The sequence below is a fragment of the Thunnus albacares genome, chromosome 2 (genome assembly GCF_914725855.1).
Source record: "Thunnus albacares chromosome 2, fThuAlb1.1, whole genome shotgun sequence".
Classification (NCBI taxonomy): Eukaryota; Metazoa; Chordata; class Actinopteri; order Scombriformes; family Scombridae; genus Thunnus; species Thunnus albacares.
This window is the reverse complement of record NC_058107.1, coordinates 15,755,377-15,773,049: the sequence shown is the minus strand read 5'-3', so window position 1 is coordinate 15,773,049 and position 17,673 is coordinate 15,755,377. Positions and strand designations below refer to the sequence as shown.

The following is a 17,673-nucleotide window of genomic DNA, read 5'->3' as shown; positions in this document are numbered from 1 at the left end:
GCACTAATTAAGGTCACAGTGACAGCAACACCTGTTCATAGTTATTCAATTGCACACAGACAACATAAAGCTGCTGTGATGGTTTGGTTTGTAGAGACAGGTGAAGGACTTGGGTACAGAACATGCTTCAGATGATGCTCTTTCTAGATGAAAAGCTTCCCGTGGTCAGAAAATGGAGACTATATTTATCGAGAGCCACGGCTGTCTTCTGTAATTACTCTGCAGCTGCACTCGAAGCCATAGTTGTGGTTAGTCAGTGCAATGAAATCCTTCTTAAAATTGCACTTGCTTTCACTAATGGCTTCGCTTTTTATCTTTCAACAATGCTGAGGCTGAATGCGTTCCTCAGGGAGATGCTGGCAGGTGTGCTCCCCTCACGTCAGGAACCGGACCGAGACGGACAATCGAGCTGCTCCGCCCGGCCTTTACCACACACCTTCAGATACAGCAGCTGCTCTCCTCTATGCTGTGGAGGGGGTACATCTGTGAAGTCACTCCAGTCATTGTTGTATGCTGTGCCTGCACTTTGCCGATACTCACTGTCTATTTGCATGACTGTCGTCCATTTGGCACCATCAGCGCTGCCACATCTGGGCAGTAATATCACATCTACTGTCTCCACCATTGTGACTTCATATGGATGCATCAAACCAGTACTGTCCACATTACAGACTCTGACGGTTTACTCCACACAGGTGCTTGGTATTGTTTGGGATCTGTCGTCGCTCCTAAACAGCCCCTGAATGTCTCATGTACCTTAACTCTTTGTATATAATGTACATAAAACATGAATGTATCAAATGATTTGTAAACTTTTAATATTGTTCCAAAGGTGTGTTTTATTTTAATAAAGTATCATTTTATGTCCTGAATCGCTGCACCTTCTCATCAAATGAACTCAGACACATGAAAAAGAGAAGTACTTGACACTTTATTGCATCAGTTCCACTAATAAATAGTCCCCCACTCCATCAGTAACTCTACAAATGTTGCTAGGATTCAGTGCAGTTGCCTCCAGTCAAGAAATAAGTCTGCTCATTTATGTGGGTTACAAATACCTGTAACAGCATTTCCAGTTTTCAAAGCCTTTCACGCTGAGGAAAAGCTCAATGGTGAGGTTTGGGGGGGGGGGGGGGGGGAAAAACTTGAAGTTAAGGCTTGATTGCAAAAGCAAGATAAATGTATTTTAACCTAAAATATGTGAAGGGCTATAAAAAAACTGAACTGAAGCAGCTCCTATTTCTTCACTACACAACTGTGTGTGCGAACATCTTCACTCTCTCCTTGGCTTTTGAAACAAAGACATTTGAATCACAGAAACACACAGCTGGCATCTGACTATCTAAATAAACATCTACAGTTTGACATACTGCCACATAACTGTGTATCTGTTCTCTTAGGCTTTGAAGCGTCTTCATGTGACACAATCTACCAGCATCAGTACCTGTTTGACTACAAAACGACAGGATGAACATATACAATATATATATATGTTTTGGTTTACAACTGCCAAAGCCATTGTAAAGATTTTTGGTTTGACAGGACATTTCAAATGACAGTAACATTCACATTTCAAATCAAAGTGTAACTTCAATAATATAAAATTCATTGTCTTTTAAGAAAATAAAACAAAAGTAACAAAAGAAAAGAAACAATAGCTACAAATGGTCCCAATATTGTGATTGCAGTAGTCATCGTGGCAGGATGTGGGCTGGCAGCTGTGCAACTTCTACTTCAGTTAATTAACTTCATCCGACTTGAATTACTTCAGTTTAGTGTTTAAATGTAAACTGAAGACCAGAAAGCAGCAGTAAGGTCTTGTTGATGAGCTGTTAGGCAACAGAGGTCAACAAAAGAATCAAACTAAACTGTGCCCGAAAAGCTTTACAGTAAAAGTATGATTTAAAGAACTTGAAATAAAAGCAGAGTAAGGTAACAGAAACAAAGTGTCATGAGGCTTATTCTCTTTAACTGAGCCGACCAACATCAGAGTTTGAAATCCGAATGGTGTGTCACGTACATTGTGAACAAGCTCAAGACGATTTCACACAACAGTGTACTCATGGGCTTTGGTGGAGATCGCATACTTACGATGCAGCTCCTGCAGTAATTAGTATGTACTTAGAAGCAAATCCAACTGTGCTGCAATTACTACGAGGCGGAGACCTGTGGCTTGGAATGATTTAAGTGGAGTAAAGACACTTCAAATGATTAGCTGCCAAAGAAAAATATTCTACCTAAACTACAAATCATTGCACTAAAGGAAAAAAAGAGCCAGTAAGGTCTTTAAAAGCTAATGTCTGCCAGTCAACAGCTCCCAGTGAGACTAATCAGCACAAATAAACATGGAGGGCTTACGCAGAGATCAATGCAGAAACTTGTTACAGATTAACAAACACAGAGAGAAGTGAAAATGTATCACTGCCAACCCAGACCTTGCCAGAAGAATACAGAATAACTTCTCTAACAATAATATGACGACGATGCCAAAGGTTTCCGAGAAAATAGACAGTGAGATAGATAATATGCAACAGTGAGATACACAACTGTTGAGTAAAAGATTGCCTTAAAAAGAGCCGTGACATAGGACACATAAACAGGAAATTGTACTGTATCTGTATACAGACGCTCCCCCTTTGCTGTCTGTACGTGTCCGCCAGGCTTTCGTTAGGTGAAGAATGGTGCGGTTCACTCTACGGTCACAGACTTGGCCAGGTTTCTTGGACAGTCCACCTGTATTTAAATAAAAGAGGTCAATCACTACATGATAGACAACAGTTATACAAAACTGTCCAACTATCAGTAGTATAATTTTAAAAAAATCTTAAAAACTTTTTTTTAATATGCCTGCTGGTGATATGGCAGCTTGACAACGCTGCTCTTTTAAACCCACCAGCCAGAACGTCTCTCATCACTTGGAGGGTGGGAGTGTGCATGGAGAAGTTTAAATGTTTGTCTTTCAGTCAGGACAGCGGCGCCATTTGTCACAGTTTTGTGAATAGTCTTTGAACTTTAAAACAAGTCATCTCTTTCTCTTGAAGTGAAGTTCTTCAAGAGTAGCATCAACAATGGCTGCAGTTACACGTTGTGCAATACTTCAGTTAAGCTGTTTACTTTGACATCATGCAAATACAAAATACTGCAAAGCCAGTCAAGTATACAAGAGGTCAGATCAATCAATCCTGTTTTAATAGGGAATTAAGTGTAATTGTAATGTTTATAATGTTGCACAAAAAACAGGAGTATTAGGCCGTATTCAGACCAAATCAGGCAGTGTGGCGAAAACGCCAGTCCTTGAATGGGGGTAGTTTTGGCCGCTGCGGTGCTGCACCGGACTGCGGACCGGATTCATCTCAGCGACCAAAGTTAGAAAGTTTACATGCTTCGACTCAAATAAGGATACTTGTGAGTGAGTTATATACAGAATGATCTGCATGTATAAACACCGCATGTTGTTTATTTCTGGTGATGGTTCTCAATGCCTTTGCCTGCAGAGTGGTCCAGGGGTAACCTGCCAGATCATCGGTGACACTGTGCTTACACTGACTGTAAACACACTTCTCCCCTCTCTTGGACACTTTACCTTGAAACTTCAAGATTCTCCTCGAAGTTGTCAGCTTCACACAACAGTAAATGTAAAACATACAGGTGTTGTGGAAAGTTTTTAGTTGGAGTGGTCACTGCAGATGAAAATGGTGGAGCTGTTGGATGTGAGATGAAGTGAGCATACTTACATCGTAACCTCGGAGGACCGCCAGGTGGAAGGACAGCAGCTGCAGAGGGATTACGCTCAGGATGCCCTGCAGGCAATCCACACAGTGAGGCACTTTGATGGTGCGGCTGGAGCTCTTGATGGTCTCATAATCATCTTTGTCACAGATCACGATGGGGCGTCCCTGTAAGTCAAATAAAAACTTTAAATTTCAAGCACAGCATCTGTCAAAATTTGATCCTATACCTGCCCCCCCTCCCTGGATTTTAACACCTCTGAAGTCCACATCTGCTGCAGATTATTAACAGCAATGATGTCAAGCTGAGCCAACCCTCCCTTGTATTTATTGAGGTTGCGGGATCAGGCGGTTTTAACTTTGGGGGTGGGAGTGGGCGGTCAAAAAAATAAACTGTGGGCCCCGGGATTTATCTAGCGCTCAGAGCTGGGCTGAGTGCTCAGTCAGTGCTTCTCCTGGTGCTCCCTGACACCTCTACCTGGTGCCACTCCTCCTCACACACATACACACACACTCATGAGTGCACACCACCAGCTGCTGCTGCAACCTGCTGACAATGTGTGCATATTGCATTATGCGATACCACGTTTTATTACTACTTTTGTGCTCTTTTAGGAGGTAATGGAGGAGTTGTAAGTTTGCATCAAGTTGCATGCCATCATCATTAGGAGCACTACTCCTCATCAGTGCATTAAAAGACAGAGAAACAAAACAAAAGAAAACAACCTCAGCAAAACAAACAAGCCACAGTCAACAACACATGTTCTAAAACAATAGGTAAAATTAAAGCTGCAAGCAGCGTTGAACGGGCTGCGCACGTCAGGCCACGGTGCAGTCGAAGGGCTTCTGTCACGGGCACGTAGATGTCTTCAGACCCAGGCTGTTTTCAGACAGTGCAAGAAGGAGATAAACATCACTTCCTTTGTCCACTATCTTGCCTGCTGCTGGGGCTGCTTTGCTGTGATTTTGTGGGGGGCGCTATTCAGCCAGTTTGATTGCACTTCTATGTGGCGTACGTTTAAATGTACATTGTTACGAGAACTTGCTAGCCAAAGACGTGTAACTTCAGTTTTTCACTTTTATCTAACATTGCATGAAGGAGTTAAATATCATTTCCTGAGTCCACTATATTGTGCTAGAAAACACCCATTAAGTGAACATCATGTCACTGTATATCAACTGTATTGCACACCTTGAAAATTTCATGTGAATGAGATGATGTTTGTCATATAAGGCTGAGTTGCTCACACCTGTGTCATCAAAACTGTGCAAGTTTTGAGCCCGGTCACTTGAATTTCAATTAGTAAATTGAAAAGTCTTGATGAGTTTGTGTCTAAAACAAATTAATTTCCTATATTTCATCGTCTATTTTTAGAAAAGTAAACACTTTTAACCCACATGATCTGGTCAAAGTTTGATTGAAATGTGTACTGTCACAGGGCTCTACAGTGTGAGTATTTCACTCGCATTAGTGATAGATATGTGTGAAGTGGAGAAATAATTTACTTGCACACTGTGCGACTGCAAATTACAACCATAACACTATATGAAATGCTAGAGGGATTTAAAGGTGAAACGACGGATACAGAAAGTGGCGATGCTAATAAGGCTAACGGAGCGTTAGCTGCAGCATGACCGGAAGGAAGCACAACCTCTGCTCAGCTCTCAGCTAGCCCCGGCTCTCTGTTTCGATCCAACCGCACCACTGAGCCCTGGTTTGTTATTCAGGTTAAAGTGGGAAGAACCAGCCGGTCTGTCGGTCAGTTAAGTGAAGTGAAGCCTGCGGAAAAAACACCGGGACCATCAGGGTGAAACAGTCCGTGGAGGATTTGCTGTGTTCAGCTGCACAGATAGGAAATTCCTCGGCTGACAGGATGTACCACTCTGTTTGAAAAAACCTCTTATTCTCCTCTTTTTGGGTTATAACAGCGGTTGGCACATCACCGCCACCCTCTGCTTCGGACTGTAGACCAAATATTAAATCCTACACATCAATCCTGTCTGTCTAATAAACTCAAAAAACCCACAAAAAACTGCCACTCCACCCACTTGGCGGGAGCATTAAAGTTTTAATGCTGAACTCCTGAACTCCAGTCTTCCTGAGTTCTTCCTTCATATATTGTCTTTCTTGATCATACTTAGTGCAATCTATGCTTGCATGCATAATAGTCTCCTCAGCCAGCTGGAAAAAAATATGTGCATATATCGGTATCGGTATCAAATTAGTTCAAAAACAAGTTTGTTTTTACGGTTTGCATGTTAGCACTCCAAAGGGATGTTATAAAATAGACTGACATTTTTAAATTATTCATTTCTCCTCCAGGAACATTTAGCATTTTGGTTTTGTGACAGCAACAGGCCATCGTATTCTGACAAAGGTTTGCATTTGATTCTTAGGGCTGTGCATACAGATCTTACCTGTCGGGCGACGACTTGCTGCAGGGCGTTCTGACATTTGATGTAGGTGTGGTCTCTCATGATGATCATGATGACTGGCATGAGTTTATCCACCAGGGCCAGCGGACCGTGTTTCAGCTCTCCAGCTAGGATGCCTTCTGAATGCATGTACGTGATCTCCTTGATTTTCTACACGGAAGAGAAAAAAAATCCACATCTTTACAAAGATCTAAGCTCATATTGTAGTTATTATGGTTAACATTTGAAAAACATAAATTTTTAGTCCAACTCTGTGACGACACCACTGCACTACTCATAAAACATACCTGAAGTTACTTTTCACTGTTTTTGATATACAGTATGTGGCTTTCCAAATCAAACTTTACTTTATTATCCAAAGGTGGAGTCAGACGTACAGTCAGAATCGTTAATGTAAAATATAACTCACTACAGAAATGAAATATTTCTGGCAGGAGTTTCTCAGAATAAAACAGGTGAAATGATTCTTGCAGTCTGGTATTACTTACTTACTAATTACTGATGGACAAAACTAGAGCAGTTTTAATAGTGCACAGTTCGAAGCAGAAAAAAAAAGTCAGACAAAGCTGTTTTCTTGAGGAAGGTTGTACTTGCTCACCAGTGCTCCTTCCAGGCAGGTAGCGTAATGGTAGCCTCTGCCCATGATCAGCACGCTCTTCTGCTGGTACAGCTCTGTTGCCAACTTCTGGATCTCATCATCCAAACTGAGGACCTCCTTAATCAGATCTAACAGACATAAGAGAAAAAAAAACAGATATGATTGAAGAATTTCATACTCAGGAGCAGAGAGAATAAAATACTGTGTGTGCTGTCACATGCTGGAAACTAGACTGGACAGGCTCATAATGTTGGACAAGGAGCAGCAGAGTGGACAGACATTCCTCATTAGTTTACCATTAGGGACATGCCATCATATGCTTTAAATCCAGAGAAACATGCAAAGGCCTACAGCCAACAGCTACCCCCCCCCCCTCCCTCTTTTCTCTCTCATCATTTAACTTCTTCCTCCAAGAAGATTGTTTAAAAAAAATAATGAAACAGGCTTTGAATGTACTCGATCTTTGTTCTGAGAGCTGACTTTCTATCTCTATACATTCTAATCTCACATGTGGGGTCTGCCTGGCCTAACCAGACATACTAGAGGACTTGATTTACCTGGAAGCACCCTCAGGCCCTGGATTATCTCACGGCGTCTGGGTTGCATGGAAATCCTGTCATCACACATCAACAGCGCAAACATGATCAGGGCTACAAACTGGCTGGTGTAGGCCTGCAGAGCGACAAAGCAGAAAAGCAGAGTATGTGTCATTAAAGTTGCTGTTAGGTTCACTGTTAGGTCAAAACAATGCAGCAAATCTAAACATCTTCTCACATATATATAGTTAGTTCTCATATTTCATCTTCCACTGATAAAGCAAACAGCTGCTAGAGCCCGATGACACATATATGAATGAAGAAATTGCAACTTAACTGCAACTGAACATCGCTCCATCTCTTGATGTGACCTGATACTACAACTTAATACTGCGACTTGCAACTTAATACTGAAACCAAATTACAGCGGCCAGTTCCTGACTGAAGCCTTTCTTTCAGTAGAGTTTGTGTGCTTCTTGTCTGCCTGTTTTGATAACGAACTTTGTCTCCAGCTAATAATCTACACCAGATGATGAGAAAAGGAAGGAGAGGTGGGTTTTTAAACACACGCCAAGCAGCATTAAAATGCATGCAGCAGAGCTCAAACAAAACTAGTGCTCATCCTGGAAAACTTGGTGAACACACACACATCATCACATCAGTGAGCATATTCTCTGATCATTCTGGAAATATCACCCGCTCACAACCTCAACACATCTGAGACTCGATGCCTGCCGTCATCGCTGCCCACCCTCTCTCTGCTCCTTCATCTCCGAGCATGTTTGGAGACCCTCCATGCCTATTTGGGAAATTTAATCAGTGTTTAAGCGAAGCCAAGTCATTTCACGGGACCCTCTGGACTCAGAAATGCCAGTGTTTAGGGCCAAGAAAATAGCTGTAAAACCTTTACACAGTTTTTTTCCCTTAACAGCACGCTAACCACAGTCCCTCAGAACTCTTGACAGTCCGCGCTGTCGGCTCAGATGTGGCAACATGTTCCACATAATAAACTGATGTGTTTTTCTGTGTTCATGTCACCAACTTTTCAGTGCGCAATGCAGTGCGTTTCATGCAGAACACATAACTGTTACCGTAGAAAGATGACCACCCTTACATACAGCTGAAACATGAACATGCTTCTTCTCAAACAGAAAGAGATGTAAACCAGAAAACAAACTTCCCAATGGATACTTTTATGTAAATCACAAAGGCGGTCTTCCACTGTCTGTCAGTTGACCTGCCAACAGGATTTGCCTTTAGATAGCATCAAAGTATTCTGCCTCAAACTTTGGAAAAACTGTTTCCATAAATCTTGAATATGATCATAGGAATCGGAAAGAGGTTCATTTCTCTGTTCCAGTTAAGAAAAAATATCAAATTAGCATAAAACATAGAAAATAGAGGTCTAGCAGTCATTTAGCAGATGGGTGCAATACATGTTCTCCAGTGATTTGATGACCTAGGTTGAGCAGCATTTGGTTGCGCTGGGTGTGTGGCCCAGCCAGCCAAGCAGTAAATGATGGCGTCTCCGAGGCGTGCTTTGGGGCTTTGGAGCAGCACAAAAGCCCCAGAGCCAAGCCCAAGGGCTGGGCCAGGGAGAGACCTGCTCCACTCTCTTAGTCTGTGCTCGCTAACTTAACTGAGGCTCCACTACTTCAGGCCCAAACTGGCAAATCCTTTTGGTTTAGAGAGGTTGGAGGGGGGTCGAGTGAAGAGAGGCAGAAAACCACTGATCCTGACTTTACATGAGTTGAGATGAGAATATCAGGCTTCTTCACCTCCCCGTGGGATCAGAGTGGAGAAAAAAAAAAAAGTCAGCTTCCAAGAGGCGGGACCAGACACACAATGGAGTTTTCATCTGGGTTTCATTCAGTGTCAGTGGGCGTTGGGTTCATTTATAAGATGATGTAACAAATTGGTGTACAGTTGCTTCACGCTCAGAATCTGAGTGTCAGTTTACCCAAAATATAAAAAGCTTAAGTTCTTTCTTTAAGTGCTAACTGTTTACTGCTGCGGATGAAAATGTTGCAGTTCTCCTGCACAAATTCTTGTGACAAAACAAAGACGGACCCATTGTTTTTCTCAGCTGAAAAATAGCTCAATGGTGCTCCTGTGCTGTATATATGAATCTCCTTCACTTGAGTCGTCACCAAATATTCTGTCTTTTCCATGAGTACTGGCACGCGTCCTTTTTGTGAAGAGTTAGACCATTGGCAGGTGTGCTTTCAATAAAACTCATAATTTATGGCAAAAGAGTTGTTGAATATTTTGATTGTATTTTTTAGTGGCTTTCACCTGGACATCCATTCCAGCTTTTGATATTGGTATGAATTTATTATCTTTAACCAAGCTGCTACACAGTCCAAAACAAAATTTTCCCAAGATGCTAAAATCTGTAACCGCAAGTTAAAAATGCAACCACTCCATTCATCTGTATGACTAATATGACCTGACCAGCTAAGGCATTTAAGAGTGGGACGAAAGAAATCCCACTAGAGGACAAATTTTTCTCCCCCACTGTAGAAACTGTCCATGTTAGATGATGACAAGCAAGTGTATTGTTTCAGTCACTGAGGGACAGTAGTGTGTAATAAATGTGTTTTAAGGTAAAAACATTAAAGGTTGTAACATACATACTGAAGGTCATCAAAGAGCTGAGAGAGTAAACCCAAGCTACGGCTATCACGGCTCACCTTGGTGCTGGCTACTCCGATTTCTGGCCCGGCGTTGATGTGGACTCCGCAGTCAGTCTCCCTGGAGATGGAGCTGCCCACTGTGTTGGTGACACCCACAGTCAGAGCCCCTCTCTCCTTGCAGTAGCGCAGGGCCATTAGGCTGTCAGCAGTCTCCCCTGAAAGATTGACAATAATGGAAAAAATAACAGTTTATGCAATGTAACACTTCTGACAATATAATTATACTGATTTATGAGTTTGTTATGAAATAGCTTTTGCACTATACAACACCCTGAAACAGCTTTACAGAAAAACCACAAGGTGGACCACAGAGATATTACACGCATTAACACACACAAAAAGAATCCTTATTCTCTAGGCTACAACAGAGCAGTTTGGGAATAGAAAACTCAACAGCACAGCAGAAGTTTTACTCAACAGTTTGATAAAACTCAAGCATAGGATAAGGAAAACATAAATCAGGAAGAACCAGAGTGGCTCCCTGGGATGGAAAGTGGGGACAAATCGGGAATGCGCACTAGATCAAGTCCAGATGGCACCGGTCTCCCCACCTGACTGGCTGATAAAGAAGCAGACGTCGTCTCGGAAGACGGGTGTGTTCCTGTCCAGGAAGTCGCTGGCCAGCTCCACCATGACAGGCAACTCGGTTAGTTCCTCCAGGACCTGGCGGGTCTGGGAAAGTAACAGAGCACTGCTCAGCATCATTCTGTTAAAACAAACTAGATGAACTGAGAGCTGAGTGAATGCAGCACACAAACCTCGCACCTGTGTCTACAATATAGACATCACATTTCCAACTACTCTGATGGATTCAATGTGGAAGTCAAAGCAGACATGTTTCCATGATGTTGGGTTTTTTTTTTTTTTGTGTGTTTGGTTGGTAGCTACTCACCGCTACCCCAGCGTGGTAGCTGGTGCCACAGGCAATAAGGATAAGTCTCCGACACCTCTGGATCTCTTTGATGTGGTCCTTCAGTCCACCGAGTGTCACTGAAAACCAAACCGAACAGCCAATCCATCATCATCATTTTCCACCTCGTTAAAAAACGGCAACAAAGGGCCCATGAGAATGCTGAGAAAGAATTTCAGTCACTCGCAAGGCTTTTCTTTATGTGTTGTGTTTTCACATGTATGCAACTCTGTTATATTAATGCATGCATGAGAAAAAAGGAAGGAAGTAAACTCTTTAAGACTATTTGATTATTATTATGACATGCAGTGGTATGCAAGCAATAAAAATAGTCAATGTTCTTATGTGCTTTTCCTTTTCAAATCCTGTGTTTGAGTAAAATGCATGAAAAGAAAAAGACAAGAGCAACAAGAGCAACTGTTTGCACTTTTAGAGGTTGTTTAAATCTTGGCAGTTATGATAGTGTAAAACCTAAATATAATAAATGGTGACAGAGTGGGAAAATAGTGCATTTATAATGTGTGTTAATGCATCAACACTCCACTGAGACACTGATCGGACACTTCTCTCACCTGTGTTGTCATCAAAGTTGACTCTTCCTCTCATGGTGTTGACAACAGACTCCGGCTGCTCAAAGATCTCTTTCTGCATGAAGGAGCTGTAGTTGCCTGCAATGGGAGGATCAGAAATAAGGGGAACATTTCCAACACTAGTAAAAAAAAAAGAAAAAAAAAAGGTAAATGCCTCTTAAAAACACTGATGGACTTTTTACAAAGTGTCGGATGAGGGAATCTGAAAAGGGTCATGTTGACACACATTAATGACACACAGTCCAAGAGCAATCTTTACAATGTTTTACTGATAAGCAAGCCTTCCTGGGAATGCAGGGAGTTACTCCTACATCTTTTTTTATTGCTTTATTAACATAGTCAGACACACAGAGTAAGCCACCTCTTTAATTAAGGAAAACAAACATATGAGGCATCAGGGAGATAGGGTTTTTCCATCAATAACAAAACTGTGACAGTGAAATATGTGGGCGCTTTTCGGCCTGCCTCTGACAGCAATCTGGGTCATGCGAATTAGGTTATTCAGCAGAATGGCTCCAAAATCTGAGACAGAGGAGAGAGGCTGAGTAATGACAGGACCACAAAGGAATGTCGAGTCCAGCCAACATCAGCTTACCTCTGCTCTCTGCTGGACAACTGAGGAAGAGCCAGTGAGGGAGAGGGAAATAGAAAATCCACACTTACAAGAGACATGCTGAAGTTATTGGGACAGTAACACACTACGATTTTAAATCAGGTGCTTCAAGGGTATTTGTGGGTGTTTCAAAGCCCTTTTATAAACAGTCTGCCAAATGTAAAACAAGAATCCTAAACATATAGCCAAAGCAAACATTTTTTTTAATTTAACCAATACATTTTAGTCCCTAAAATCGAGAGTTTATGTATGAAATGTCAACAGTTCCTACACTGTTTGTCCTCAGTCTCAAATGAAAGCTGTAATGTATACACTTCATATTCTCTGTTTCAGTTTAACTGCACTGTATCTTAACTAGAGGGAGGCTTGGGGGGGGATGGTTGTAAAGCGAAGCATCCTGGATTTCAGGAGTCACTTTGATGACTTCCCTGGGGGTGTGAGTGATGAAGCAGCGTTGTAACTACCTGGATGATGTCTAGCAAGGCCTCAAGGCTGAAAGTTAAAAGCCACTTCAGCTATATAACTACTGTTTTAGTACCACTTGTGCAGTAATGACAGGGTTCTGGACAAATTATAGGGCAGTGGTACTTGGGATTTATTTGCAAATACAGCCAGAGGCAATATATGGTGGGAAAAGAAAATTAACAGAACAAAGTCTGACCCTCTACTTACCCTTCATGATCTGCTGCAGCTCCATCTGCAGGGTCTGGATGGCGCGGGCTGGGTAGTCTCCGGCCCTCCGTCTTATCCTGTGAATGGACAGCCTGCCTTCCATCACGGCCGCCACATCGTCGTCTTCCAGGAAGATCACCCGGTTTGTGTGCTCGATCACTGCGCTACCGAGACGAAAGTGACAGACCAAAAAACTACATTAGTCTTGTGATTTACATTCTAAAGCTGAGACATATAGAAACCGGGGAGAATGTTTCATGGTGGCTTAAAGTTGAAAAGGTGGCTGCAAAAGACACAGCTGTGTGGTTACCTTGCATCAGAGGCAAAGTAGTACTCCACAGCTTTCTCATCCACAGGGAACAGGCAGGTATCCTGGTCTGTCCTGGGTAGAGCGCTGCAGCTCTTCTTCTCTTTACCGGCTGAGAAATTTAAAAAAGAAAAAAGAAACTGGGTCTCAGTGCTGCTGATCCAATCACATGCTGGCAAATTGGACCAAAAAGAGAAATGTAAACTTACAGGAGCGGTAGAGCACAGGAATATGATCTGTGGACAGCTTGTGATCACTTCGCACTCCAATCAGCAGAGGACTTCCCCTCCTACACAAAAGGAAATATCATTTTATGTTGCACCAAATCGTAACCAATATAGGAATCTCTACATGCAGCAGGGTATGAATGAAAAACATCAGCTAATAAAATTGTTAAAACTACAAACAGATAGTGTAAGAAAAATGCCAAGAATAAGTTGTAATTGTATTTAAAATTATGTTATTAACTTTGAGTGATTTATTTAGAGACTTTTTACAAGTCAACAATACCTGGATCTACAATAAATAACAGTTTGACAGCATCAGCGGCAGTGTACCTTGTGCCAACTGCCTCCCCGGGGTAATGGACACTCTTGAAGACCAGGGCAAAAGCTCCTTCCTGTCAGATGAAAGAACAAACACATCAGAGAGGCTCTTCTATCTGCCGATCATTTCAGGGGCAGTAGTGCATGCGAGCAAGCCCTTACAAGCTGCTGGGTCACCCGTTCCACCAGTGTGGCGAAACTGATGTCGTCACTCTCCCGGTTATCGTACATGTACTTCACAAGTTTGGCGATTGTCTCTGTGTCGGTCTCTGACTCAAACTCGTAGCCTTTGCTCTCCTGTAGAGATGGAATGAGAGAGTAAATTCTTGAGTATGACATGTATGAGGATAATGAAATGACAGATTAAAAAAAAAACGTCTGCTCACCAGGAATTTCCTCAGGTCTTTGTAGTTGGTAATAATTCCATTGTGAATAACAATGAACTCTGCAAACCAGACAAATATATCATGAAGCTTGAGGCATCAAAAGCTTTTAAGGTTACCAAAGGGCATTATTTTATAAGCAAACTATTATATTACAAAAACTCATGTATAAAACTCATGTATAGTTACAGGATATCACTGAAAGGAAATGCTTTAGCAATATCAATAATGATTAGAGTCTTACAGATTAGAAAAAATGCTCCAAACAGGAAATGACTACAACAGTGACAACGGAGAGGTGTATCTAGGTCATCAAATACTGAGAAAAGTAAAAACCTCAAGCTGTGTGTAGCGAGTTAGCTTTAAAGAGACTTTCTGTCATCAACACCACTGACCATTTGTCTTGTCAGATCTATGTGGGTGACTGTTAACTGGGCTTGGCACACCATGGGTGGCCCAGCGGGTGTGAGCAATGCCGAGGTGAACATCGAACTCCACATCCAGGTCCATATTCTCCTGTTCTACAAACAAGCACAGCACACAGAATACTCAGTATCCTGACTGTGTCACAGATTACAGATGAGAAATCAAGAATTCATATGTTAATGCTCACTGTTTATCTCCTCGTCAAGAGCCTTCACTTTTCCACGTTGCTTGATCAGTTGGATAGACTTGGCGTTAGACTCCCATTCCTTGCCGTTACCGCCATCAATTCCTACACCTAACAAAAGCAAACAAATCAGAAACTGCATGAAAATTAAGTACCAACAGGTTATAAAATGCATGTTTCAGATTCCCTTCACTGATGCCGCTCCCTTTCCGAAATTCTCCAATATGCTGGTTTCATCATTTTGCAAATCATGTCCTGTTTCTCTGTCCACACAAGTCTCATTTTGGAGCAGAACTCCAACATAAGAAGCTGCTACACTCACTTCATGCATGCAAAAATCCTTCAGAGCTGAGCAAAATGCAAATGGACTTAACTTACAGTAAATTAGCTCCATTAGTTGTGTGGTGAGTGTAACCAAGCGACATGATAATGGCTGTTCAATAATTCACAGAAAACATCAGTCTTGTTTTGTATTCTTAGCTCATGAGAATATAAAAAAAACAGACAATTTTTATGCTGCACTAACGTTATCTTGGCCAGACCTAAATATTACCAGTTACTCTGTGGCGATATCAGACTAACTGTCCTGTGAGGAGATAGTAAAGGAAAGGGGCCTGATAAACAAGCCAGTGCATGTTGGTGATATTAGCCTTTTCCATCTCTCTAACCGGCAGAGTCGTAGCCTCTGTACTCCAGACGTCGCAGGCCTTTGAGGAGGATCTCAAGGATCTCACGGCGAGTCCTCGGCACATGGTAGTTGAGATAGGCAAAGATTCCTAGGGAGCAGAAGAAAATGTCAAGATTCAGTGCTGTATTTTTTTTTTGTAAAGAATTTCAGTCCAGCATCCATGTGACTGTGTTAGTTAGCTGATAATTCAACACTGTTTTGCTGTTGACTCTCATGTGGATCCCTGTAGGTGTAAGGAAGGAAATACAATGACTAGGGTTGGGTGATATGACTAAAACCAAGCCTATATTACAATATTTATTTTTCCAATCATGAAATGGAAAATGTCGGCAAAGTTGCATATTACATAATCAGTACTCCAGTATTATTCATTAAACCAGCGCAACTCTCCACACGTAAAACAAAAACCCTGTTTGTTCAGTTTTTTAATTTTTTTTTTTTTACAGAATTTTATACATATATGATAAAATCATAATGTCATGATATGATTTCACCAAAAGTCAGTTTACAGAATTTCTGACCAGCCCCTAATAACAACAACAGTGGATGCCAAGCATTACTTAGTGATGTCAGCCTCTACTATATGTGTCATGTCAAAAAACCAAATGTAAGTATTACATGAGAACCAGTCTTACAGGAAAAGTTACTGCACTGGAAAAACAGCAAGACCTGCTTAGAAACAATGGATTTTATCTATAGTCTCTGTGTTTCGCAAGCTGATATCTCCTGCCTTGGGAAAAGGGAGGGGAAGGAAGAAATCTCAACTAAGAGTTTTTGGTTTTGGTACAAGATGCTATGACTGCACATGGCATCAATAGTCTGCCAATAATCTGTTTATCATTTAAGGTGTTTGCAGTGTACAAATCTGACTGAGATTTCTTCGTGTACGATAACAAAACCGACTCAAAAACTAATACGCTACAATCACAGGCCCACAGTAATCATCTTATTGACAAATCCCAACAATACTCATCAGTTCTTACATATTTGGCATCTACAGCATGTCCCAACAACTAACTCACACTGACAAGAGCATTACCTTAAAGGGCCAATTGGGAAGCATGAAATGCAGCCCTGTTAGACAGCTAAGCACTGACAGATAGATGCAAATGTGGAGCCAGAGGGCTGCCCGGTTCAACAGAGCATTCATTCAGCACAGCAGTTGATGGAGGGAGGCAGAGAAGGGCAAATCGCCAAGGGAAAGTGCTGCAGCAAGGGGGCAACATCACAACACCCCCCTTTGTTTGAGGGAAAGGTTTAAGAGTCAAAATTGACCTAAAATTGCTGTGACAGCAGATAGAAAAGCATCTGTTTTGGTGTCCTAAAAATACCAACTAGTCTATCTGGTGCCCTCAGAGATTGTAGTGACAGTGATGGGAGACAGAGAGGCATCACTTATCAGTCAGGAGACACAGTATGAGACAGTGATAGATCCTAGTGAAGCATCTCAACTACATTTCTCTGGTAATACATCAGTCATCATTTTCCGTGTTTTCCCCTCCTCCCCAGTAATCTCAGCGTGACAGCACTGGTATGACTGTATCCAACCAATGCATCACCTCTGTTCACGCTTCCATTACCTTAAGCACATAAACTATGTTAACGGCAACATGAGCTCACAAACACTTAAACATTTAGATCAACAAACCACAGTGACAAAGATTCAGTGGAAAGTTACGCGATGGGCGTAACGTTAATATCGTTAGCTGTCTGGCGTTAGCAGAAAGACAGCAATTCATTTATTCAAGCTTGCTTTCAGATGTCGACTTGCCGCTTGACACTCTTGATCTCTCAACACAAAGCCAAGCATATACAGTAAAAGAGAAACATCGCTTGGTTCATAAGTTACTTAGCAAGCTAACAGCATCAGTAGCACCAGCTCATGTTCGCTAACTCAGGTTAGCCACCCCTAGCTAATTTCAACTGACTTGCGCTTTCAGTTTGACATTAACGATGATGTTAATGGTTCATATTTAATTTATTCGCTGTTCTGATAGGTAAAGAATAATATGCCATTTACACTTAATCGTATAAACGTAGAATGAATTGAACACTTACCACACATGTCTGCAGTTTGGCTGCCAGTTAATGCCTGTCAGCTAAGGTTCGCCCCCTTCTGAGTCCACTGAATCAGAGCCAACCGCCTTCTTCCATGGCGCCCTCTCATTGGTCGATCCGCCCTGCCAATCAAGTTGCATCTACCGAGTCCTGACGTGGCATCAGGATGCAGATCCGCGAAAAGGACAGTCAGATCCTGCTGCCATCCAGCAGCGCACGTAAAACCAACACCACGGCTCAATGACAGACCTGTGCTCTCTGCCAACTGCAGATGAATACAGAATATGGTAAAACAATTAATTA

General features: G+C 41.9%; 1 protein-coding gene across 1 annotated transcript; it reads right to left on the bottom strand.

Moving 5' to 3' along the window:
• Positions 1-911: 911 nt before the first annotated feature.
• Positions 912-17,466, bottom strand: gfpt1 (glutamine--fructose-6-phosphate transaminase 1). Its single transcript, XM_044368374.1, has 19 exons — positions 17,371-17,466; positions 15,293-15,400; positions 14,628-14,735; positions 14,410-14,535; positions 14,018-14,076; positions 13,794-13,928; positions 13,644-13,705; positions 13,296-13,375; positions 13,090-13,198; positions 12,780-12,943; positions 11,477-11,572; positions 10,887-10,984; positions 10,546-10,666; positions 9,992-10,149; positions 7,320-7,434; positions 6,763-6,890; positions 6,147-6,314; positions 3,735-3,896; positions 912-2,733 (listed from the first exon to the last, which is right to left on the bottom strand). Exons 1-19 carry the CDS (start codon positions 17,375-17,377, stop codon positions 2,689-2,691), a joined length of 2,049 nt encoding a protein of 682 aa, XP_044224309.1. The 5' UTR covers positions 17,378-17,466; the 3' UTR covers positions 912-2,688.
• Between the last annotated feature and the right edge of the window lie 207 nt (positions 17,467-17,673).